General features: G+C 41.1%; 2 protein-coding genes across 2 annotated transcripts; one reads left to right on the top strand and one right to left on the bottom strand.

The window, feature by feature from the left end:
• Nucleotides 1–8,456: 8,456 nt before the first annotated feature.
• LOC311010858 (gastrin-releasing peptide receptor-like) lies at nucleotides 8,457–15,808 on the bottom strand (the record flags this gene model as incomplete). Its single annotated transcript, XM_084005501.1, has 4 exons — nucleotides 8,457–8,738; nucleotides 8,824–8,937; nucleotides 9,739–10,090; nucleotides 15,501–15,808. The coding sequence occupies 4 exons, from the start codon at nucleotides 15,806–15,808 to the stop codon at nucleotides 8,457–8,459; spliced, it is 1,056 nt and encodes a 351-aa protein (XP_083861627.1).
• Nucleotides 15,809–21,720: 5,912 nt separating this feature from the next.
• gpa33a (glycoprotein A33 (transmembrane), paralog a) lies at nucleotides 21,721–26,486 on the top strand. Its single transcript, XM_084008488.1, has 7 exons — nucleotides 21,721–21,880; nucleotides 23,186–23,355; nucleotides 23,455–23,671; nucleotides 23,944–24,108; nucleotides 24,488–24,604; nucleotides 24,715–24,844; nucleotides 25,248–26,486. The coding sequence occupies exons 1-7, from the start codon at nucleotides 21,826–21,828 to the stop codon at nucleotides 25,708–25,710; spliced, it is 1,317 nt and encodes a 438-aa protein (XP_083864614.1). The 5' UTR covers nucleotides 21,721–21,825; the 3' UTR covers nucleotides 25,711–26,486.
• Nucleotides 26,487–27,448: the final 962 nt, after the last annotated feature.

The following is a 27,448-nucleotide window of genomic DNA, read 5'->3' as shown; positions in this document are numbered from 1 at the left end:
TTAGAATCTGTCATGAATTACTGGATTATTGCTTACTGTAATTTTTGACGAGTTATTCCACTGTTTGTTGATCCCTCACTCGTTTCCTGTTGATGTTGCTATGGTGATTAATTACAAAACTCACTTAAATGCTTTAGAAGTCACAAAACACGTCTGCTTGGGCAACAAGGGCGGCTGAATTCTGTCGCACAGAATTAAGTTGTTCAGTGAACAATACCGAGTATGTTAAGTGCTGTTTCTTGTCCCTTGGATTTCATCTTCATACAGTTTATATTCACCCTCCTTGACATCTTTTAAGTTCGTGTGAGTTTGCAGACTTGCTTTTTCCTTTCAGAGATCCTTTCAGATCCTACAAAGTGATCTAAATTCATTACAATTGTAGAAGTATGTAAAGCTTCTTTAGTAAAAAGTGTGAAATAAATGCACCAAAACAGAAAATGAACCCTGACAATCTACAAGAAGCCTTTGACTTGGGAACATATATATACATGTTTTCCCCAGCAAGATAAATCTAGACTTGCTTTAAAAACAATGATGATAACGTCCTTGAGTCAAAGCCGAGGTCTCTGTCCTTCAACCCACATTAAATTGCACTTATTGGACAAAAGCTTCGGGGGGCGCGCGGGGGGGGGGTGATTGACGGGGGGCGCGCGGGGGGGGGTAGCGCGGGGGGCGCGCGGGGGCGCACGGGGTGGGGTGGGGGTGGGGGGGGGGGGGGTGGGGAGGGGTGGGGGGAAGATGTCGTGGAATCGGGGTAGATTTAGGTCGACGTGTGGGGGGGGGCGATCGTCTGAGACACCGGAGTGTCGATATTTACTTGACCGCTAGAGGGCGCGCTATTTTGAAACGTAACATATGGTCGTAATTCGGTGCTTGACACACGACCTATGTGGTCGTTTTCTCGAGGAGGACAGTCTGAAAGAAATTGCATCATCCACGTGTAACTGCTGCACAATATTTTTATATTTGTCATTGATTACGTTGATTCACTATTAAATATATATAATTAAAATATATATTTTCCTTTTGATCAGTGTCAGAAAAGTCACATTTAATGCAATTTTGTTCAACAAACATTTTACATACTCAAAGGCACTTGACAAGCAGCTGTTTTGCTGAGACGAGATCTTCTGCATTGCTTAGTATTCAGTATTTTGGTAGCCGGGTGGTGGCTGAGACTCTTACAATATGGCTCCATATGGTTTGTATTTGATATTATATTACATATTGGAGATAGATAGACTGTAAACACGGCTTCTCATAAAACAGGTGCATCATTTGTAAATGTGCTCCCTTCACTGTTGTTGCTTGGTGAATGTATTGATTTTCACTCTGCTACTCCGATTAATCACCCAGCAGTGCTGCTGATCTATAAAATGCAAACATTAAAGTGCACGGTATATGTCCTACTGATTTTGCACCCATCATAAAAATGGCTAATGTGTTGGTGTCATTACGTGTAAATAAAGGTGTTTGTGCTTGTTATAACAGCACCATTTAACAGCGTTATTAATCCCCTGTTGTGACAGCCCCGTCCTGCCTTGAGGAGCTGTAGAGGCAGCTACCAGTGTCAGAATAGAAACAAAAATGTCAGGCAGAAATGTCACCACCGCTCCTCCACTCCTCCAAAGAAAAATGGTCATGTTTCTTTTTTAAATAAATGTGAATTACATAAATAAATAAAACACAAACCATACATTTATACATATACATTTGCACATAACAATAATACCAGCTCAAAAAAGAAAGAAGCACACCATTTTCCAAAAAAAGATTCACATCTTTACTGAACCATAACATGTGCATAAAAGAGACGACTAGTTCATTCATGTTCATTGTGAAACTTTAAAAAATGCTGCACAAAGGTTGACTCATGAATGACGAATGAAAGGGCAGAAAGAGAAAGAGATCCCTTTGAGGAACCGTTGATAGAGGAAATCATCAAAATGTGGCAGATTTAAATGGAACAACTTCCTGTTTTAGTGTCAAGTGCACAATAACGCCTGTAACAAGCTGGAATATTAACAGATGTTTGATTCTCTTCTTAAACTACACAATATTTAGAAATGAATGGAATTGGTTCTCAGAATATCTTCTGATCAACCTGATAAATCAAAGATTCAACTGGTTCAGTCTAACCACTGAGAACAGGACCCAAAAGAAAAACAACTACCCGAAATATTTAGAGCCTGAATACAATAATGTGATCCCTGTTGTAGTTGTAGTACGGGAATGATCAAAGTTTTAATCATGTAACATTTCTTGTTTTGGAGACCAAAACTATTTCAAATGTAAATCAGACATTTGATGTCTAAATTCTACTTGTTTTGTCTCTGGAACAAAAGTTATTGCTGAAGGAAAGAAGAAAAACTTCAATATTACAGGTGAACAAAGTACCCTTGAATGATAGTGTATATTTATACAGAAATGTTATCAGAATTTGAACACTGCATAATCCAGATTATCTGATGACCAAAAAAAACAGGCCTGAAATTACAAGGAGTTGTGTCTCCCCCTAGCTGCACAATGTTATTTTTGTGATTTCTCACTGTAACTTGGAGTACGATCATCATTAAGAAATTACTTTTCTTCGTATTTTTCCAAATAGCAGTGACTAAAATCCACACTCAATGCATTATTAATTTTTCTTGCTTGCTTTTTTCTCCCCGTCAAAAATAAATTGAAGAATCACAAATTCAAAATATGAGATAAATAGAATAGAAAGAGATTAATCCAAAAATTGAGACCGTGATCTGTATTATTTGAGTATATATATATTAAAAATGTCGATATATATATTTATATATATGTGCATGTGGAAGTGAGTGGGCACTAGGACCCAGGCAAAGGGCCAGAGTCCATAAAAGGGGGCGGAAAGCTCACCTGGGCCTTTCAATTTGCACTGATTTACCTGAGAGTGAGAGCAGCTCAGGTCACCCTTGTTTGCTTGATATGGTATGTTAACATATATGTCTCATGGCATGATTTTAATTATTAAAATGTACAACAATTAAAATGAAATATTAACAGCATTTGCTTTTCTAGATTCTGCATGTTCGTGAGGGATTCTAATTGCTTGGTATGATCAGCCGGGAAGCAAGGTAGGCTACAAGCACACCAGAGGGGTTTTAAATCCTTTTTTTAAAATATAAAATATGAGTTTTCTATAGATTCCAGGACTTTGAGGATCTGTTTTCCCATAGTATGAGGTTTTAGTGAGCCCCCTAACGGTTTTATTTATTGGGCCATTTGTTATTTTCTTTGTGGAGTTTTCTGCAAGAAGGGGGAAGAAAAGACCATCTTGTATGTGTGTTTTCTAGTGTGGTTTTAGTACCATTAGCTTTTTGGGAATAGGTACATATGGGTGTTGTAGAAGTTTGATTTGGTTGGTGTGTAGTGGCGGGTTATTTTATACTTTTGTAGCCTATGTTTTGTGACAACTTCTGTGTTAAGCATGACTCTACACTAACCTCCCTTAGCGTGCAGTTTAGCCCCCATTGGTTATTTCCTGTTTGTTTGATTTTCTTGATTTGTTTTCATTTTAACGCTTACTCAACCCATCCTTGGATGGTGGTCTACAACTAGCCTTTATAGCCTATAGTCTTTGGTTGTTGTGATCCCATGCACAATAAATTAAATCTATATTTTTGTGTAAGCAGTCTCTGGTTCCAGTTTATTCTGGGTCTTATATTGAATAGCACCTGGTCACATATATATTTATATATATATTTAAGACTTTGCTATAGTCTTTTAAACACTTACTATGTCCAGTATTATTTTAAATTGTAAAACATTTATTCACAAATATGAATACAGAAAAACATTGTTGTGGCGTTTTCTCTTATATCGCCATTCAATAGCCAGTTGGTGGCGCTGTTGTGTGTCATGATAATTTAACATTGCATCATACAACAACCTGAAAAGTAATGGATTTTTTCTACTTGACCTCATTGTTACACTCCACAGCTTCAATTCATACCAAAAGTGATGAAAAGCATTGGACTTGTATGTTCCAACAGGAACGAGCCTTCACCAAACATTTGAAATCTTCCAGCTGTGTACTTATAATGTCGACAATATCGTTGTCTGTTGCAGCGTTAGATATCCCCTCACTGGAACTAAAGGCCAACCAAACGCATCATTTTGTCCACATGGTGTTTGAATGATCAAACTGGGACTGAGTGGACCTGTTTGTGACGTCCATGTCACCACCTCAGAGGTTGGGTCTCTGCTATATGTGTCACCTTGTCGTCGGGAAGACTTTCACACGTTCTCTCTCAGACATCGATCATCATTAGATGCTCAAAAGTCTCCAAGGTGTCAAACAAGCACATCTCGTTCTGGCTTTCCCAGCCTTGTTATATGCAATTACAGGACATTTAATTGCCAAAAAATCAAAAATGAAAAGAAAATGATGTAGCTTCAGCATGAAACTTTTTTTTTTTTCAACATTGATGAAACATGAAAATGCTGGAAATGAAGTCTGCGTCCTGATGAAGGTCAAGACCAAAACTTTGACTGATTAAATAAAAGAGCTTCAAGTGAGTGCGGGAGCAAGTGTTGATTTTTTTTAATGCTGCAAATTAAGTCATTAACCAACAGCAACAAATGTATGAAGTATCATAGAAAAGATTTCTCATAAATGACAATAATACATTCATACATCTTATTTACAGTATCATTCACCTGCTAATCTTTTTCTTTAAAGGACCATGCCAGTGTTACTATATTCAATATTCAATAAACGTTACAGAATGTACCTGAAAATGTTTGTCAAAGTTAAGCTCACCTCGTCGGTAACATCCTCGTTCTAGCTCAAATTCTAGTTTGAAATTCAGTTCTTGTCGGAAGCTATTATTCCCGGCGTAAGAACATTCAGCCCAACGGCTGCTTTGGCTCTGTTGTGATTGACGGCTCAGAGGGCGGGACCAAAGTATAAAGAAGATCAACAATTGGCTGATTGTTACACCTCGGACTTGTGTGAATTTCAGGCTCGTACTGATACGACTCAACAGTCACTATGTTGACATGTTGTGAAGTTGTTCTCTGAGCAGACATTGAATTGTGGATCGTAAACCAACACTGAACGGTATCTCGAACAAGCTTGTTTATCTCACTTTTGACCAAGGGGATGCAGCCATGGGTTCTCCAAGGTGGAACATGTGTTCCTTGTGCCGAGAGTTAGCTTGTTATCGAGTTATTGAACTTGCTATTTACTGGCTAGCTCCACTTACATAAACTCAAATTTTATCTGTTGCTCTCTGATTTTCCATTTATTTCTCACCAGGCAAAAATTACTGTCAATTGTGAAGAGGCGACACATGACAAAAGACGGAAATAAGTCCGCTAACTCGCTTTTAAAGTCCCAGTAAGTCTGGTGGATGGAGGGCACTCGGTCAGATTTTGAATGTTTCCAACTCTCACGCTCCTCCCCCACGACCACCGAGCTCCTCCCCCACGACCACCGAGCTCCTCCCCCTCGACTCCTTGCCCTTTGAAATCCCTTAGATCACGCCACCTTTGAACCGCGGGTCCGATGTTGACTCTGGTTTTATCACGGGCACCGTCGCCTTCTTTCTTTTTTTCCTTCTTTTCCACCGGTGTTTTCTTTTCCTTGGTTGTTTTGGACCTCCTCGTTTTGGTTTTTAACGAGGAATTGGAAGCTTGTTGCTACTTCCCTCCGCCTCCCCCCTGTGATAGTGGAACAACCCAAGGGGGGAGGGGCTCTGTGTGTGCACGAACACAGCCCTGCGTGCTGATTGGACAGGATGATCCGGGCGCTGTCGATCTTTGCAAAACAAACAGGCTCTACGTGCACGTAGAGGCACGCTTTTTTTCTAAAACTGGATGATTTATGTTGTTCTATCGGAGCGTAGTGTCGGCTTCAGTGAATATGATCAAAAAAATGTTGCCGACTAAATTGGCTGTGAGAAGAAGAACAGAGATGCTGTTAAAATGTCACCAATTATACGTCCTATGACTTTCCCTTGAGGCGACGTTGACGTCAACTGTGGAATACACATGATGACATTTCAATCCTCTGACATCCGTTGATGGTTCTGACACTTTGGTTGCTTCCATAAATGGATCAATACAGCGCTAAGTGAACAGATACGACACCTGCACACAACACTGACCTTTAGAGTGACAGTGGGTGGAAGTGTTTTTATTTTCATGCCTCATGTGGGGAACTTTTGAATTGAGTTCAAAGGAAGAATCCCACGTTTCTCGATCGCTTTGACAAGATGTCAAAACTGAGAGAGTGAAGAGAAACCCAGCAGATAAAGAACAAACTCTACTGTTAAGTCAGGGGAAATTATCTTTGGACTCACCAGGAAAGTGTGAACACAAAATATGTCCACAAAATCAAAAAACATATTTGTAAGTCATTGTTTAAAGTTTAAAAGTTATACATTTGAACTAAATCTGCTAAGAATGCTTTTTATTTCTTTCTTTTCTATTGTGATATCCTATTTTGAGGCAAATGAAAAATAAACATAAATGCACATCAACAAATTGATTCAGAGCTATTCATTAAATGTTTTGTTGGAATTTGTATTATTTTCTTTGTTTGTTAGTCTTTAAATACACATTTAATTCGAAAGTAGATTTTTTTTTGTCATTTTCAATGAACACAAAATTAAAATACAATCGAACGAAGCACCGGTGTTGTGATGTCACTATGGCAACTAGTTCTTTTGAATCAAACACATAATTATTTAAAGAGCAGTTTTATATGACTGAATATTTCAACACAATTAACTTGATTGATTACACGACTTGCAGAATTCCTTTCATGAAGGGACCTTTGCATTTCTCTGTGGGATTACTGTCTGGATTTCAAACATATGTGCTTTTATTGATCTTGATTTTAATTTGTATTCCTCCTTAAGTTACAAATACTATCACTAATTCTTATTTACATTCCAGGCTTTCCACAGAATGGGCCTGACTATAAAGGTGGCATGTTAAGTAGCTGGTTGAGAGCATGCAGGACAGAAATTTGGCAAGGCGCTTATATCACAATTAAACAAACGCTACCCAGACTGAATTATACTCCCACTCGTCACAACCTGGGCATGATCCTCTCCCACTGTGAAACACCAAATTAGGACATTGCGGTGTGACATGGTGATGTAAATCTAGCATGTGACGGTTCAGAATAATCATGTCCAGAGAACACAGGGGTGCAGAAAGTATGTGTTGTATACACAGTCAACAGGACTAACCCTCTATACTTAAGCAAAGCACCAAGACACACATAAGGATAAGGACTTGCATGCATTGTAATGTAGAAAGTGATATAGTGCACAGGAAGTTGGCTGCACATTTTCTTTATTGATTGTACATGATTCACTCCCATTTGAAAGAGAAATGCACGGTGCAATCATGTTGAAGATGTACAGTCTGTCCATTTCATTTCATGTGAGAACCACATGCAAATTGCAGTAACGCACACCACTACAAAAATATAAACACACGTTGCGTTATCCAATACCAATTTAAAAATGTGATTTGTCACGCATGCTTTTACATTCAGTGTTAAGTATTTACACTGTGTACACCTGAGTTACAGCTCCATAAACAACCCGCAACAAGAGGACGGCGAACATTTAAAAGACATCTTTAAAGGTAAGATTTCACAGTTATCATCACAGCATCAAACATTTAGAAACGGCAGCTTCATCACACAAATACAGTAGAATCTCCATACATAGAAAAAGGTGCCACATAGTAGAGCATATGATCGACTATTATCTTTTGGCAACGTCGTAGAAAAAGCATCTTATTTATCATAAAGTACCAATGGCTGTGATTTAGGTCATGTTGCTTCATTAGAGGTACTTGGCTCTGCCTTTTCTAAAAAGGACTATTGCTTTCTTCTTGTTGCAAAATGTCATTTTCACTTACGTACTGTATGCAGCTTCATTACAGATGATTGTTCTTAGGAGCAACGTGCTTTAATGTTTCAAATTCTGCAACTCTATCAGATTTGTTAGCATCGGAATATTCACAATTTGCAACTCTGCAGTGTTTTCATGCCTCTTGTTGTCTGACCCTCAATTTAATGACATTAAAGCTACTAATGACTGAGTGAACGTTGACCAAACAGCTTCTTTTATCTAAATCTACACACATGTGGGACTCGGGAGGCAAACAGCAGTCCACGGTGTTCTTATGACAGCCATACAAAGACGTTACACCTTCTTCACTGGAAAAACAGTTGCCTGCGAACATAATACAGACATCAAGATGTAATTGATAAACCACTGCTTATCTTCCTATAATAACAACATTTAAGTGAGTAAACTTCACATGCAAATTTAAATGCTAGAGTTTTGTGAAAATAAATGTAGTTATGGGGTCACTGACTCAAAAGCAAAACATTCAAAGGATGCACACACACACACACACACACACACACACACACACACACACACACACTCTCTCTCTCCTTACAGATATTCCTCCTGATGGAACTTTCTGCCATTGATCATGCTCAGGCTCGCCATGGAGTGATGTGTGCTGCGGACAGAGGTCACGTGTGTGTTGTAGTGAGTCGGGCTCTGCGAGGAGCGTTTGAGGATCATACGACAGCAGCAACACAGCTGCTGGTTGAACTGCTTCTGGAAGGTCTCGCTCAGTAGGTAAAGGGCAAAGGGGTTGAGGCAGGAGTTGGTGAAGGCCAGGATACGGGCGACCACGCTGCACACAAAGTGAACCATAGACGTGTCCACCTGGTGGGGAGGAGACCAGCTTTACAAGATGCAGAGGTAGATAACAGAAATATAGCAAAGTGTTGTTTGTTTTTGTGTGGCCTACCTGGGAGTAGTGATAGGAGCGATATAAGTAGATGACATGACAGGGAAGCCAGCACACGGCGAAGAGACCAACAAACACCAACACTGTCTTGGCCAAGCGCTTTCTTGATTCAACCTGTTGCAGGGAAAAAAAATCCATCAAAACCAAAAAACAATGCTTGGGTATGAGCAGGGTGTAGAAATGTCTGGATTCTAAGTGATGGAATATAATCGTGAGTTCGGTGTCATTTGAGGTATTCCTGTCTTTCTGACCCTTGAGCTCTGTGATTAACTGAGGGCGGAGCTTAGCACAATACATAATGGGTCCCATTCATGAACACGGCGTAAACATGTTCATGAATGTCAATCAATCGTAAGCTGACAGCAAGCTGCTGATCAGCAATTAGGATGAATCCCCTCCCCTGAAGCAAGTGATGTTTACTATGGAGAGGTGCATCCTGTTGACCTGTGGACATGACGCAAGCAAAGAAAGAGAAACGCTCTTTTTGTGTACTTTGGCTTAAAGAATCTCATCTTGTTACTGTCATTTTAATCGGACGCTCAAATACTATTTGACAGGTACGGTGACTTTCAGATAATGACAAGCAATATTTAAGTGCATTTCTTATTTACACAAGGTCCCAGAAGCAAGAGTAGATTTTGTTAGTCCCCACGGAGCTGCTAACATTTTTGATGAATGCAGAAACACGCAAATCTCCATCTGCGAACTACAACAAATTTGTTGTGATCACATTTCATGAATGTTTTGTATTGTAATGTCCAAGCATTGAGGAGCACACATGCTTGTTTGAAATAAAGCATGTCCTGTAAAAAAGTTTAGATTAATCTTTTTTAGCTGGTATTTCCTGATGGAAAAAAAGCCACGCACTAATGGTTAATACTAACTAATATATATATATATGGTTCGAACACTGGCCTGTCGTCTTGCATGCACGTTCCCTTCCACGGGCAGGTCTGAGGCGCTCCTCATCAGGCTCTGGGCGATGAAGGTGTAGTACACAGATATGACCAACAGGGGAATGACATAGAAAATGAGGAAGGAGGCCATGGAGTGGATCTTGGGGTGCAGTTCTCCAGCATGGGGATAAGGGGCACAGGTGACGAAGGTCTCATTAGTGGAGGTGACGTTGAAGGTGTGGAGGTCAGAGAAGACGGCCTCGGGGATCGCCAGGACCAGGGAGAAGAGCCAGATGAGTGCTGCTCGCAGGACAATGCTGGTCGTGGTGCTTGATGTTTGGATGTCCAGGGGCTTCACGATGGCCCTGTATCTAGACAGATAGATAGGGAGGGAGGTAGGTAGGTAGTAGTATATCAGTAGGTAATGTATCTCTCAGTCCTGCTCACTGTCAAAGTTACATACAAACCAATAATAATCCACCAGCCTTTGGCTCAGGTGTTCTGTTTTTCCATAAGCATAGGGTAAGTGGGTCATTAGAGAGGTCATTCTGCAAAAGGAATCTTGCAGCTGAAAAGTTGTTCTGAATGATTTCCTGCAACTGATCTAGCATTAGTGGTAAACGCCTCCCCCCTGCTGAACTTGAGGAAGCAATATAGAAAAGGAGGAGCAATAAAAACAAACCTTATTGAGAAGATGACATCAACCCGGTGGTGTTATGAATATGAGGGAAGCAGTTATTGTTATTCAACAGGTTTAACCCTGGTGAAAGAAACAGGCAGTGAAGAACATTTTCTTAATTACGTTCCATTTCTATTTTCCCAAGGTCAAAACACCATTGAAAACACCACTTGATTCAAGGATACTGTATAAGAACTGTATTGAATTCAATCTTGACTACCTCTCTGACCTGTATCCAGAATGAAAATGTATCATATTATATACAATAAACAAGCTATTTAATGGTCATGGCTTCATTGTATGACGCAGAGTTTAAAGTGTGGCCCTTATTTTCTGTCTTCTATTACTGAGATAATCATCCACAACATTTGTTTTTTGACAACTTGAGATCCATTTGAAAAGAAAATAATCGTCTACATTTGAGCAAATCAGCATAATCGAAAGCTTAATTAACTTAGCTATTAGCAGTTCATGTTTCTAATGTAACCAATGGATGTTCAGACATTCATCACTGGAGTTTAATACTGAAGAAAACTCAGGAAAGTCCTGGAGTTGGGTACCGGAATGGATCAATAGAAGAGTTGGGGCCCCATGTACCGAGGATGAGTCATCACCTCTCTCTCTCTCTCTATATATATAGGAGGAAGTGGAGACGGTGACGTTTTGATGCAAATTGCTGAAAGCGAGGGTTCATTTATGAATCCCACTGATTTTCTTGGGTAGCTGAGGTTAAGCATTGACCTCGAGTGTTTAGGGTCATTATAGGCCATTGTTCAGAGCATAGAACCTGCTACTCCGAGCGCCGACCAATAATTACAGTCATTTCCTGTTGTTTTACACGTAAAAGCAGTCATCTCAAATCCAATCTACGCTGTACGATCCATTGTTCTTGCTCGCCATGCTGCCAAAGGCAAAAGACTTGGAGGACTGAATTTAAGTGGTGAACGTTCGGAGCAGGTGTACTGGGCTACTGCCAGATACACTTGTTAATGTGAAATGTTAGAGAAAACCTCTCCAGTAGCCATGGGAGCAGCTTCCTGTTGCTGCAGCATGCAATTCAAATGATCGATTATAATGACACACAGGAAAGCTCATTCATCCCAATATGAAATTAAACCTTGGAGATTTGTAGCTCATTACTTCTACCCCCATTGACGGTGTGAGTCAGGTTGTAGTATCTGACGTACTGAGGCAGAGTTATGACTATAGCAAGATGTCTATCTCTGGATGTGAGGCTGTAACACCTACAGGCAGGTGGTTTAGGGTATAGCTCAAAATCTCAGTTTTGTTTTCCATTTGTCTTCCTTCCTGTTATTGTGAATGAGAATTTTACTTACATCATAGTAAAGCTGTTGCTGGCATACAATGGCTGAATTAACCTTGAATGTTATTGCAGCTCAGCAAAGAACTGCATCTTGGCCATGATCCCAATACAAATTGACTTTAGGAATATTTTTTTTGGATTCGCCTCCGTTGAAAAAGTAAGACTCACTACCGTCATCTGTAAAAACTTTAACTGAACAAAAGAAAACAAAGTAATGAAAGAAACCATCTTGAGCCTACACACACCCGAAGCATGCGCAACAACCTCATTTTTTTTTCACCAAACAGCTGACAGCCCTGAGACTAAAACCAAAGATTTCATGAAAACTCTCACCGGACACTGCAAACAACGTAACCTTCCATCAAGAACACTGCATCAGTACGCCATCATCCAGAGGACCCAGAGCAATAGTTGCAAACTTTTCAACAGAACTGATCAAAAGCAAAGGAAAATAACTAAGTTTGCTCTGAATGACCATTTTTTGGCGTTAAAAAATGAACAAGGGCAGCAGGAAAAACATCAAACGAACAAACCTGGTGGTAGACGACTCGCCTGAAACACAAACATTCCAAAGAGTTATCAACCAACAAGACTAATCTTTAAACCTCTGGCCAGGTCTGTGTTTTTCTCTCTGGTGTTTCCTTATATTTGTTTGAGTCTTTTCTCTCTCTTTCTATACGGATGGCATACACACTCAGCCTGACCTCCGGCCTCATGCTCTTGGGCTCTTCGTTTTCCTTCCTTTGCTCACCCTCAGCAGTGCAGTTATGTCACTGTATCATATTGTATATGATGTTGTCCACACTTCTCAACACAAATCTCAACAAGCAGACACAAAGATGCTTCAAATATAATTAAAAAAAAAGACCACTAACATAAATGCCGACTCCGAAGGATGATAATCATTATAATGTATTAATATTATAATCACTGCATCCATATGCCAAAAAAAATCACAATTGCCAACATGTCCACTCCCAAAAAGGGACGCCGTCTGTCTTTGTCTCACTATTCTCCACATTACAGAACCCATCAAATATCATAATCAGAGGACACTTTGATACAGTTAACCCTGCAATTGTTGATCAAGCACAGCTGGCCATTTAAGAAACTACTCAACTGAATTATTAAAACAATACGTGGAAGACTTTGTTCTCGGTCGACAGTCGGTGAGTCATCCATCCTCTATTGAATATTCTTGCTTCTCCCCTCTACACCAATCATCCTCCTGATTCTTTTTGATCAATAATACACTTCTACACAACGTATTCAAAAACCATACATCCAGTTATTATGAGTGACCACCACCACCACCAGTCTCTCTTGCCTTAATCATTGAATCCACCAAACCCTCTCTCTGATGGTGCTTCAATACTTCACTGCTCAATGATTCAGATTTTACTGCCTTTATACAGAGAGGGCATCCATCTTCCATCAACAATACTTTGGAAAATGGAAAATGGGCAGAACAATTATATCATACTCAACAAATTCCTGCAAAAAAACAGCAGGAACAGGTAATAAATACAATCTTACAGTCATTTTACAGTTATTTATATTCTTCGCACACTGACCCATGAGATACAAGAGACTTCCTTAATAACCTGGACCTACCCAAACAAGCAAGAGGCAGACACCAAGATTCCACTAACATCAGACAGACCTTACAAAGCCCAACTCCAGATGCTAAATAATAAATCAGCCGGACCTGGCTTTCCTCCTGAATTCTATAAACCCTTTTAGACACTTACTATCTTAACTATATTACAGACTAACATTAGAAATACAAAAAACATCACACATTCACGTAAACATGAATTATTATTTATCAGTTCTACTTAAACCCAATTAAGATTAAACTCTACCTACGAACCAGAAAAACAACAATGTCTCTGTTTAAAATGCCTTCACATTGAAATGTTTTGATACAATTTGATAAAAATATGCACTTTTCTAAAAGAAAAGAAAGATAAGACGATGTTTATTTTTGTTTCTCACTAATTAACACAGACTTAAAAACTATTACAAATGCCCAAACCATCAGATTAATTTCCACCTTAACACATCTGGATCAAACAGGTCCACAGAAAAGTTAACCGGATGTTCTTATTCAACTCACCACACAAATTTGACCTTGGGTTTCATTCATCCATTGTATAAGAAAAATATACACTAATATACACAAAGCCACAGTTACCACTCTCTCCTTCATTGTTTGCTATTTCCATAAAGATCTACTGTCTAATAAAAATTCCTCCTGGAGGTTTTTGTCCCCATTGACTTCCATTGTTTTTTCATCCCATGGCTGCTACAGAAACATTATTTTTCTTTTTTTAAGGCTTTCAAACTGAAGCCAGGGCTTCACCATTGTAGTTTTTATTATTTCCCAGCTGATTGGGCCATCTTTTCTTTTTTTCACTGGACCAACCTTCTTTCAGAAGATGAAAAAAAAATCACCAACATCACAGCTTTTACAGAAAGACGGTTCCAATGCTTGTCCTTATTAGAGCTAATGCCCCGCATTCCCACATGCAGAACACGTATTTCAGCACATACACTAATACATTCTCACACACACACACACACACACACACACACACATCTATTATTCTTTCTCCATTAAGGGATCGCTGCTCCTCCTTTCTCCTTCATGCATACATAATACTTACAGAATAATTATTACTTTTCTTATCTTCACTTGCTGTATTGTATTTGTTCTTATATTTTATGATATTACATTGTTTTGTATGTAATAGGGCTGTATCGCCATGCAGTGGTGATCTAGCGTGGGCTGGACTGGGTGGGCTCTGGTGGGGGTGGGCAGGAGCAGAGATTGACGCGGTCTGTTGTTTGTTATCTTGTCACCCTCTTTTTTTTGTCACTATATTTCCATCCATCCATCGTCTACCACTTATCCTGTATTCTGATCCCAGTTGTCATTGGGCGAAGGCGGGGTTCACCTGGTCAGGACGCCAGTCCGTCGCAGGGTGAACATGTAGAGACAGACAACCATTCACACTCACACTCACCCATAAGAGGACCACATTGGAAATAAGCCTTAGAGCTTCATTGTGCTTTTATCCTCGGTGATGATGTCCAGTCGTTGCAGAGAACCCACGCTTACACGGGGAGAACATGCAAACTCCACACAGAAGGAACCCCAACCCAAACCAAAGGTTTAAAAAGAAAAAAAAAGGAATGATTCATTTTGAAGTAAGCATTGTTGTTCATTCCACAAACATGGAGGACACATTTTTCTATTTTGGTTGGTCCTGTTCATCTCATTTCTTGCTTTTCCTTTATATCCGCAGAAGGCTCTGAGTGCATGTCAGGCAGGTTAAGGAGGGAATCTTTGGAAGAGAAAAAAAAATGGCCATGGGTGGAAAATAATAATGAAAGGAAGAATACTTGAAAACACTGAGCTACTCTGACTGTAAAAAAAAGACGGGTTCCAAACTGACAGGCATTCTTTTTTCTTTTTCCCTAAAAAGGTAAAAGTCATCTTAATATTATATAACAAAAAAAAAAATGTAATTAGAAACTGACATCAAGGAATTGATCGTGCGCATGTCATCAGCCTTAAACAGAAGCGCACAGCTCTGTCGTGCGTAATACGGTTAAATATTCCATTCCATTATTATAGTAATAATATAAATAATAATCACATGTGTATAAAAGTGTGTACATTAGCCTGGTATGATCTCTTTAACGACAAAACAAGAGGACGTTTAGTTTGGCTGCCAAGTGATTAGAGGCCAATAACTGAAGAATAACCTACCTGTCAGCGGAGAGGGCGGTGAGAGTGAACACAGACACCCCGACCGAGGTGAGCTGTATGAAGGGGATGACTTTGCAGCCCACTCTCCCGAACAGCCACTCGTCTGACAGGTAGCGGCTGGCATCCACGGGAGCGCAGGTCACGAGCAGGAGAACGTCCCCGAGCGCGAGGCTCGACATGAACAGGTTGGGCACATTGCGGATGGATTTGGCGGAGCAAAACGTCTTGATGAGCGTGATGTTGCCGATTAGCCCCAACGCGCTGATGACACCGTACACCGAAGCGATGACCACGCCGGTGAACCACATCGTCCGTGCCGCGCTTTGGACAGCAGTGACGCTGCGCGACGTGTTCGGGTACAGGTGGACTATCTCTCTCTCTCTCTCCCTCTCCGTCCCTCCCTCTCTCTCTTACTGGGTGGTTTTTAAACTCTGACACATGTGTGCAGACAGGTCATCTGGGGTTTGAGAGTGAAGACCAAACTACTGCGGTGACTATTTTGTGTCTAACTTTTAGAGTTGAATGTTTTCGTGTTTGGTCACAACACGCACCAAGGAAGAACAATGAGTATGTGCGTCTGTGCTTTTGTAATCAAGACATAAGAGGGTATGGCAGGAAGTGCTGATTAAACTAGACAAAAAGCAGAATATTATTAAATATTGAGTCACAGCAGCTAGGCTGTAGAAATAGGGAACAGAATGCAGCATTATATTTTAAGTTTAAAAAAAGCAACTATTCTCGCATGTTATTAGAAAGAGCTGGGAGGAAATAAAGACAGAATTAAAGGGGATTATGCAATTAAGCCCGTGTGCAATTACAGCTGCCCTAGGCTAAATCCTCGGGCAACCAGGATGCCCCCAAAGTGCATTTTTGTCAGGGTCAAGAACTGGATCATGCAGTGCCATGATAAATATGGGGTTGAAATTATCTGAAGGCAAAATGTTTAATGCAATTTTAAAAAAAAGAAGAAAAAAAAAGAGAGGAGACGGTAAGACCAGAAGAGAGGGCTGGAGAGGAACATAGGACCAGAGGAAAGAGGACTGGAGAGGGGAAGGTAGGACCAGATGAGGGAAGGCTGGAGAGGAGAAGGTAGGACTAGAGGAGAGAGGGCTGGAGAGGGGAAGGTAGGACCAGAGGAGAGAGGGAGGAGAAGGTAGGACCAGAGGTAAGAGGGCTGGAGAGGAGAAGGTAGAACCAGATGAGAGAGGGCTGGAGAGGAGAATAGCACCAGAGGAAAGAGGACTGGAGAGGGGAAGGTAGGACCAGATGAGAAAGGGCTGGAGAGGAGAAGGTAGGACTAGAGGAGAGAGGGCTGGAGAGGGGAAGGTAGGACCAGAGGAGAGAGGGAGGAGAAGGTAGGACCAGAGGTAAGAGGGCTGGAGAGGAGAAGGTAGAACCAGATGAGAGAGGGCTGGAGAGGAGAAGGTAGGACCAGAGGAAAGAGGGCTGGAGAGGAGAATAGCACCAGAGGAAAGAGGGAGGAGAAGGTAGGACCAGAGGAAAGAGGGCTGGAGAGGAGAAGGTAGGACCAGAGGAAAGAGGGCTGGAGAGGAGAAGGTAGAACCAGATGAGAGAGGGCTGGAGAGGAGAAGGTAGGACCAGATGAGAAAGGGCTGGAGAGGAGAAGGTAGGACCAGAGGAAAGAGGACTGGAGAGGAGAAGGTGGACCAGATGAGAGAGGGCTGGAGAGGAGAAGGTAGGACCAGAGGAGAGAGGGAGGAGAAGGTAGGACCAGAGGAAAGAGGGAGGAGAAGGTAAGACCAGATGAGAGAAGGCTGGAGAGGAGAAGGTAGGACCAGAGTAGAGAGGGATGGAGAGGAGAAGGTAGGATCATATGAGAGAGGGCTGCAGAGGAGAAGGTAGGACCAGATGAGAAAATGATTTGTCCTCCCCATGTTCACTTCATGGTTACGGCCTAGTGCTAGTCTTTCTCTAACCTTCCACATGAAGGTGTGAGAAAATACTGTTAAAAGCCTGCAGATTGTTGGAGTGGAAGACTTATTGACTTCTTTTTCTTTATTTTCTACTGAACAAGTCTAAAAAAGAAAAACACACTGAGTCAGTTATTTACTCTGCTCTCTAGAACTTCTTTTATTCACCATCGTTTTGTGTGCTTTCTTTCGGAAGTCCACATACCTATTGTTTCCTATGTGTTGTCTTTGCTATTGTAAGCTGCCATTTCAAATTACCCTGAAATGACCCTGGAAGGGAGAACTGAACTGTTATTATAGACCCATATTTGTTGCGTAAGTCTGCAACCCACTGCCAAAATTGATTGATCAAATAGAGTACTGTTACCAAAATTGATTTATGGATATGCTCTGTAAGGCTGTACTTAAGTACAGCTGCACTTAAAGCTGAATGCTGCATACATATCACAATACTGACGTGATGTTAAGCAGGTATAATGTTTACCATATAAACCATCTCGCCATGTTTACTTTGCTAATAAACGTTAAACACAGAGCTGAGGCTCATGAGAAATAATCACTTTGACCAAAAGATGTTGTTAGATGAGAAGTTAAGGCATCACCAAAGTTATTATGGTTAATTCTGAGGGGGATATGAATGAGTGTGCAGTATCAAATATCACGACAATCCGTCAATGATTAGTTAGTGGGCTTTATCCTCAATGTCTGTTCAATAGAAAGTGTGAATCATCCGGTAGATTGTGAAATATTTCTGCTGTCGGTGGCACTCGAAGCAAAGTCATGGGCTCTCTAACGCCATTAGGGTTTATCCTCTGGGAACCATGAAAGTCTGAACCAAATTCGTGTCAATCCATCCAGGTGTTGAAATATTTCTGTCCGAACCAAATTGGTCGACCAGCTGGCATTTAGATACGTTTTGGGTGACTGTTTAACCATTTTAACCATGTATTCCAGCTGTTCCCCTAAGTCAATACAGATCGCACTCTTGAGTCTTATACAACTGCATTCTGTCCACGTTTGGATCCAGTCGTTTGAAACTGTAGTGTGAAGACCTTAAGTGGTTAAATGCATTAAAAGCGAGTCATGTCGTGCTCCTGTGAGGGCTATGAGATGTGATGTTTTCACAGTCTGATGGGTTGAATTTACCTGATCTCCTGGTGGGTCCACATCGAGCAATCACCCAGGGGGTTCCCGTAGAAAATGGATCCAGGCTGCAGCAAAATAATTGAACTTCACAGGTATAGCAGGGATGAATGTGGGCTGACAGGCCCCATCATCAACTGCCACTCGAGCAGAGAAAGGATTCATGAAAATGGAGGTGATGCATTGAAATGTGCTTGGACACAGCTGATATGAACAGCCATGGTAAGAACCCAGCAGAGTTTAATATGACACACACAGAGAAAATCTCCAATCCATGTTTACCTCTGTGGTTTGTCAAGAGCTGCCAGGCAATTATACGTTCTTGGATTGTAGGAGATAGAAAAAGAGAGATGTCGTGGGGTCTGGAGTCATTGTGTGGAGGAGAGATAAGCGTGGGGATGAGGAACTGAAAAAGAAAACTGAAGGTGTCCCACTTTGGATATGTACACACATGGGTGGAAACACAAATCGTCTATTGATTATTTTTCTTCTTTTACGAATGCACTTGAATTTGTGAAGTTTACAATTTAAAGTCATTAGTCATTCAAGGAAAAGGTTATTCTCGAAACACAAAATGTCATGCAAACATCTAATGACCACAATCAGACACTTGCTGTCTTATCTTTCAGTCAAAATATGCAGTTTCTGCAGTCCCCCCCGAATGTGTTGTGTGATTAAATGCCACATCGAGCCATATTGCACAGTGTTGCACTGAATGCTGCAGGATATATAAGAATTTATAGCAGGATGTCTAGACTGCAGGCTACCAGAGAGGCTTATGTGAAAGTTACATATCAGTGTCACAATCACTTGTGTGTCAAAAATGAGCGTTTAACTCTGCAAACAGAAACACCATCTCTAATTCCCATGTATTGCTATATATAGGATTGAGTGGAGATTGTTTAAGGTGCTATAGGCTGATTGCAGTCGCTTCTATGTGGCGACTGTTGAGTCAGGCTCAGAATATCAACAACAACAACTCTTATTATATTCTACACTTTATTAATCTTGTTTCTGTTTTATTCGTGTTAAAGTCACTGCAACACACTCTTTGAATCGTCTACTGACCTTTCTGCTAAGCATCACAGACGAGAGTTAATTTCATTTACTAATAAATGACCACAAACTATATGTTCAGCATTAAATTGTAAACAGATCAGTAAACACTTAAATTTGTCCTTCCAGAGCAAACATTCTCAACCTTTTGTAACTTAAGGCCCACTTCTGACTGTTAGAACATTTCCCTCCATAAATAAATGAGGAAAAAACATAACATGACAAAAAAACTTGGCTGTAAATATAAATTAGCTGTTAATATTCTGCTCAGCCATCGCTGGCTGTCATTATGAATCTCTATGAATTCTCTGCCTGATAATGTGTTGTGGTGTCAGGTCATGGTGACATTCTAACAATACTTCATTTCACTCATTATAATTGTGCTTTGGATAAATTACCATGTTCTGTCCACTAGATGGCGATCTGAGGCCCAACAGTTGGCTCCTGCTTACAGGTTGATAAAAGCCTGAATGGCTTCAGAGCTGTTCCAGGTGATTTTTCATATAATTTGAAGGATTTCTTGGATGAGCACACGTGTTACTAAAAACATTAACAATGTCTCTATTCTATTCTATAAGTGTCCTAGTAAGCCTTCACAACGTGGCAGTGACACAACAATACCAGGACCTTGAAACTGAAGCAGCTAAATGGAGTTCAGCCATTGGTTGTTTTATTTTTTTCTGCCTCTTCAGGGGCTTTTCACCACATTGCATACAGTAACTGTGGTTGTTTAAGTATTTTGTATGTTTTCATATTAATATTTTCAACATTTTGTTATTATTTATGTCCAACAGGTTGGACAGGTTTTAAATGTTTCACCAGCTCGAATGAGACCTTCTTCCTTTGAAAGCGGCCTGTGGAACAAACCATTACACTTACATTTACATTTAGGTCATTTAGCAGACGCTTTTGTCCAAAGCGACTTACAATAAGTACATTTGTCAAAAGAAGGAAACAAAGAAACCACAACGTGTCATTGCCGATAAAGTAAGAGCTAAAAATAGAACAAGTGTTAGGTCCTCATCTGAGTAAAGTAGTACTTCAAGGGCAACAGTGCTACGATCAGAGTGCTATAGGTAAGGGTTTTTTTTTTGGAAAAGCAACTTTAGGTGAACCATGAATGTTTGGAGAAAGAAAACCAAGATGCTAAAGTGGCTTGGTAGTGTGTGAATCAGCCTTACACAATCAAAAAAATGTGTGTTAATTAGGGAGTTAGCCAAATGTTATTCCCTTTGGACAAAAGCAGGCTGGCTGATTCCGCATGTGTCCAGTCTTTATGCTAAGCTAACTAGCTGCTGCTAAGCTAACTCCCCACCAGAAAATAAACGTATTTCCCCAAATGTCCCAACTTTAATTCACCTGGATGGAATATGTTCTGTTCTTCCACATTCTATACATTATTGGGTACGGTTTTAATATTTAAAAGTTATTTCAAAGGTTGGGTGCATCATGAATCGGCTTCAATCCACTGAGCGGGAGTTGTTTCTTTCTGTTGCGTTATATGTGTGTGTGTGTGTGTGTGTGTGTGTGTGTGTGTGTGTGTGTGTGTGTGTGCGTGCCTCCAGGTAAACATATCCTGTCAAACCTGTCTGACAGGAGGCATTGCTCCTCTTGTTGCAACAGCACACATCAGCACTTGACAACAAACCTCCCCCAACACACACACACACACACACACACACACACACACACACACACACACACACACACACAGTCAAGTGTGTTGACTCTCTTGCATCAAAAAGCTTATTGATAAAAGATATATCTAAATAATGAAACAAATATAAAGTCGACCAAAAGTGCTTCTCTTTATTATGGGTTGGTGAATTGTTGAGCTTATTAAAATGTCATAAAATATTTGGTTAGATTTGGAAACAGTGTTCCTGTGTTCCCGATCCTGAGAAAACTTGTCACGGGGAGGGAGTATCCCTGAAAAAGTCCGCCGGGCTCTACCTACAGAGGACAAGCCGACACTCGCCAGGTGGGCGGGTCGAGAATGTTTGCGAACCGCAGGAGCCGCGCTGATTGGCGGGCGGCGCTGTCAGTCACCAGGGAGGCGGCGGGCGCACCCATCGGGCGCATCCTTCACAGGTCGCTGTCTGGTTTCGACGCAAAAAAGCACCAGTTGGCCGCGCGACCGAGTTTCAAGTGAGAGGAAACGCTCCCTCACAGAACCAGCGAGTCCGTTCGACAATATGGAAGTGTTTGCAATGGAGAGGCGGGTTTCTACGTTCATTCTGCTGTCTCTGAGTGAGTATTCCTGCAGTTCATGACGTTTGCGTTCTTTCCCGAGCTGCCACACCTGTTTACACCTTCAGGTGTTCTGCTAGTGAGCAGGCCCGGCCGTCAGGGCGGCCTGAACATGCAGGCGATCCGTGAGGAGAAATGAGCCTCTTTGCAAAAATAAAAAAACAACAGTTAAGCAAATAATTTAGAACTTCTGGAAGCTCTTGAAATGCAGGGCTTCACTTGACTATTATTTTATTTATTTTAGAGTATCTTCTTGATTTGGCCTAACCGGGTAAACTGGTCACCACTAGTTTCACGCTGGCGTCTTAAAATGTCTTGCTTTGTTCAAAGAAACTCTCCAAAGTTTTTAATATTCAGTTTACTGCCGTAGAAGATTAAGAAAAACAGAAGATATTCACATCTGAGCAAGCTATTTTGTTGTCACAGCCAAATCTTTAGTAACTTCAAGAGTTGTGCCTTTCCTTCCTGTGTGGTGTGTGGTGTGTGTGTGTGTGTGGTGTGTGTGGTGTGTGGTGTGTGTGTGCGCGCGCGCGCAATCTCCAATCAGTCACAGTGAAGGCACATTTTAAAAAGGGCTGGGTGGCAATTCAAGATGATCATTTATTGTCTTTCAAAGGAACCATGTCGTGAATTGATCTGGATTGTAAGAATTCTGCTTGTGGGAAAACTCCATTGTAGTTAAATAAAACAGTCTTATTACTCTAGATTTGTGTGTGGCTGGAAATATATATATATTTTTTTCTTTCAAATTCCACTTGAAACTCTCGTTTCCCAATAAATGTCTTAATAACATGAGGAAGTTCTCCATGTCCAAGTTCAGTTCATTCATATATCTGAATTTAAGTACTACATTTACAATCTTTACACAGTTAACTATTTACTCATTTATTTTTATTTTGTTATTTACATGTTTTGAATATTTACATTGACTTTTTTTTTTAAACGGTTATGATAATCTCTTGAAGCTACATCTGTGGTTCCCTTGTGTCCTCCTGGCTTCTGATTGGTTGGTTCAGCCACGTGAGTGAGAATGAGGAAGTGTGGAGAACAGTGAAGTGCTGCTGAAGAAAGTTAAGAGTGATCCGACCATCACGCGTCGAACCCTCCGCTTACACAACTATTTAATTCATGCAGGAGCTATTTATTTATTGATCGTTATCGAGATGGTCATATCACCCAGCCTTGGTTGGCCAATATATTGACAATGCATCCATATTGTTATCGATATTTACTGTTTTTGTAAATGCTGGGACCTTCCAGCCAAAAGTTAACGGTCAATATTCTCTGTTGTGAAATGTTTCACAGTGTTGTCAGGTGTTGGTGCGCTGACCGTGGACATCCCGGAGCTCTCATACGAGTATGCCAGGGGTGACAACATCACAATTCCCTGCAGCTTTACACCCAAACCTACAGCAAGCCTCAAACTGGTCATCATCTCATGGTCTGTCGAGGCTGCAACAGTCAACGCTAAAGAGGTCAGACCGCTGCGCTGTGTTGACATGCGAGTATGATTCTGTATGTTTATTTTTACCTTCTTCTTTTAATGTTCTTCTGATGTTCTCGTTGTCTAACAGACCCTGATCGCCACTTATTATTCTGCTGGTTCAATTACTGACATCAAATCGCTGTATGAAGGCCGGTTGTCCCTGGATATAGACATTGCGAAGGGAAAAGCCAACCTGAAACTGTCGTCCATCACACTCGCAGACAACAAAGTGTTTGAGTGTCGTGTCCAGATTCCAGGGGACGATGAGGGCAAGCCGGCCGACACTGTGCGCCTGCTGGTTCTAGGTAATATTGCATTTGTTTTCAGAGAAATATTATATATGTTGAAGTGTTTTTTAAAAGTGGGTGAAATTGTTCCAGGGTAAGCTATGTCATGCTTCTAGCGATGAAATCTAATAAACCACCAGAAAAACGTGACACCTGGAAGTAGATCTGGAAGTGCATGTGTTGCATTCTTTATTTCCTTTTCATTATCTATTAAATGTGTATATTGACGGAATTTTATTAGACACGCTTTGTTGTCATTTTAATGGGCAAATCACACTTTCCCCCCCTAGTGGCTCCATCTAAACCCATCTGTAAGATCCAGGGACAAACGGAATATGGCAAGAACATCAACCTGACCTGCTTTTCTGAGGAAGGCTCCCCGACACCCACTTATTCGTGGCAAAGTCAAGATGTCAGGAAGATGCCTCGTGTTCCAGACCCTAGAACCACTGACAGTGAGTATCCGCTTCTGTCAGTCCAGGCTGGAAAATACAAGTCAACTGTCATACATACCCTGCATTCATCTTTTTAAACATTACAAAAAAAAGGTTTTGGTTATGAAAGATGAATATGACCACCTTTTGTGAACACAACGACCACATGGAATTTGTGTCTTGTTGCGTCACACTTTAACATCTAGACAGCTATATCTTTGAAAGGCTAAAATCTGAATACAATACATTAAAACAGTCCGGAACCACAATAAACAGCATTGATTATTGATTGAGTACCCTTGGATTTAATTTAATTTTAATTCTAGATTGTATGTATATTGTAGACCATAAAATGATGATGGCATTAATGTGTGTGTGTGAATGTCTCTCTGTCTTTTAGAGGGAGGCATCCTGTCTCTTTACAACATCTCCAAAGATACATCGGGATACTACACCTGCACCGCCAGAAACAAGATCCGCTCTGCTACCTGCAACCTCACCCTCACAATCATGCCACGTGAGATAAACCTTCTCATAGCAGCTTTATAAGCAGTCCGGGAACTTCATGTCGCCATCGACACATTATAATATGCATCCTTCTTCTCCCAACTTCCTTCAATCCTGCAGCTTCCATGAACATCGGCTCCACTGCAGGAATCATTGGTGGAGTCGTCGCCGCGTTGATCGTACTCATCGTCGTCATCTATTGCTGCTGCTGCCGGAAGAAGAAGAACAAAGAGGAGGAATACGCCATGGGGTAAAGTTTCCCACATATGATCTACAGAGACCCCAGAGAGGCCGTCCGGAGAAAAATATAAATATTGAGGCCACGTTTCACTACATTGAGTAACACAAGCTTTTAGGTTTAGAGGCAGAGAACTCGACGGTGCACAGGCATCAGCAGCAGTAATCTTAGTTACGCTAACGCGGCTCGAGGTCTCTTGGTTCGGTTGTACTGGACTTTAAGGTGCGAATGAGCGGAGCCAAAGATGGGTTTTATCAGCCAGATTTCCTCATTCAGCATTGGGCAGATTACTAGAAAATAGTTAAAAATCAACACAGCTGAGGCGGTTTTGAGGCAGCTGGTGGAAGCTTTATTCTATGTGACACTGACAGCAAAATATAAACAGACATCTGACTGTTATGTGCTCACATTCCAGCATTCCGAAGGAAGAAGAGTACAGGGACAAAGAGCCGGAGAGAAACGGCGAGAGTCGCCATGCTGATGGGGTAGAGGACGACTCCAGTGTGAGAAGACCTGCCAGTGACCGCTACGAGGAGCGGAGTGATGACAACCGCAGGGATAACTACGACCGCCGCAGCGACTACGACGACCGTCGCAGCGACTACGACGATCGCCGCAGCGACTACGACGACCGCCGCAGCGACTACGACGACCGCCGCAGCGACGTCACCGACCGCCGCGAGAGGTACAGTGACCGGAATGAGCGCTACGACGACGAGCGTCGCCGTGACGACGAGGGCCGCTATGACGACGAGCGCCGCTATGATGACCGCAGAGACCGTCGCAACGACGATGACGACCGCTATGATGAGCCCTATGATGATCGCGACCGTGACAGACCACCCGTGCCAAACAATAAACCACCAAGGAAGGACTAACATGACTTAAGCTTTGAATCACCATCTTCTGTTTTATCAGGCGCTGAATTTCCTCCAATGGCAGCCAGTCCCCTCGCACTCGAGGTGTGACCTGATTGGGAAAACAACAGTTTTGCCGCCATGAATGATGTAGTGACACAACTGGCTAAAACGCTACAACTATACTAGAATTAAGAGGAATGATCTGTTGTTTTTCTAGAGCGGTTTTGTGAGTCACGCTGTTAGTGGACGGATTAGTTTGAGGAAGGGCAGGGAACCCAAAATGGTGGCCACAAAGCCCATCTGATCCGTTTTATACAAGGAGTGGCTGGGTGGGTGGGGTCAACGGTTACTAACTAGGCTCAGGTCTAAACAATGTCCAGGGCAAGATCTTTCCTTCTGTTGTGCACCACGTGATACAAATGGGGACTTCACAAATCCTGCAGAGAAATACAGTTTTAGAGAGCTGTGTAATCCAGAAATTAGTTGATATTTTATCTTGGGTTGATCAGATTTTAGCTTCGGGGTAGTTTTGTTGTTTGTTTGCTTTGTTTGAGGAAGCTACCCCCACACTTAAGAAAAGGGCTTCTGTTTTGTGTCATTCTTTACACTTTTATAGAATTATTTGAGATAGATACCGTCTATCCTTGTATTCAAACAACAACCTTCAACCAGTTTTCATGTCCTCTCTAGTTCGTGGTTAGTTTTTTGTGTTCGCCATGATATAGAAACTTCCTCTTATTGTTGGCATTTAATAATGTCAGCATAATTCCCTCTCTTCCTCTTTTTAAATTGTGTTACATTTTAATGTGTCTAAACTTTGAACATATACAGTACATAACCTTCTTTTGCCATGCTACCTTCTAAGATGTTTTTATGTTGATTATTTTATAGAGAAATGTCTTAAGAAATGTAATGAAATATGACAATATATATTACAAATGCTATTATTGTAACGCTGCAATGGTAATGATACCAGTTTTACATTGACATTTTTGTTTTGTGATGGTTCCATTCATGAAATACGCTGTAAAAATAAAGCCGAAGTATAATGAACAAAACGGCTTCTTCCAACTGTGTGCTGAACACTAGGGGGCGACATCACACCTACCAAACTCATCAATTCTCTTTTGACCACATGATATTGATACGACACGTGAGGTAAAAACTAAAATATTTTATTAGAAGTACAAGTTGTACTAGGTGTAGTATTAATTATGATTATCGTCTCTTGGTGGAATCTTTCATGTCTATTTTTTGTTAAAACAGTCCTTCCCTCCATCACCGCCACCATCCATTGTCTGAAAGGACGTCTCGGCGCCTCCCCACACTGCCGCCTAAAGTTATACAACTAGACCGGATATGGGATCATTTGGTCTTCAAAATAAAATGATCAGATAGCTTATGAAGAACAGGACAACAGCAGTGTATTGTCGTTATACTTAATTCACATCATCTTTCAAAAGCTAGGTTCAGTGTTCTGTGTTCTGTGTTGGTAAACTACATAACATATATAAATGTATCACATGCAGTGTAGACTTTAAAGTAACCCACAATGTATTTAGACTGCAAACATTTTATTTTTCTCTCTTTTTATTTCACTGGCAAGCCTTAGCAAAACACCATATTTGTGCAAACACCTAAACAAGCATGATGCTAAACTATGACTGAAAGTAAGAATGGTGTTTTCCTTTGAACAGTAAATGAAAACATGCTGTATATTGTTGAAAAAATAATATTACATGGGGAACTCACCTCA

Source organism: Eutrigla gurnardus, assembly GCF_963514095.1.
Source record: "Eutrigla gurnardus genome assembly, chromosome: 1".
NCBI lineage: Eukaryota > Metazoa > Chordata > Actinopteri > Perciformes > Triglidae > Eutrigla > Eutrigla gurnardus.
The sequence above is the reverse complement of the archived record's forward strand: the minus strand, read 5'-3'. Positions and strand labels throughout refer to the sequence as shown.

Bases quoted from the DNA above. Each gene is read 5' to 3' on its own strand.
- gpa33a (XM_084008488.1), top strand. From the start codon at position 21,826: ATGGAAGTGTTTGCAATGGAGAGGCGGGTTTCTACGTTCATTCTGCTG. The intron at 23,356-23,454 runs GTCAGACCGCTG...GTTGTCTAACAG, and splicing joins CAACAGTCAACGCTAAAGAG to ACCCTGATCGCCACTTATTA. The intron at 24,845-25,247 runs GTAAAGTTTCCC...CTCACATTCCAG, and splicing joins GAGGAGGAATACGCCATGGG to CATTCCGAAGGAAGAAGAGT.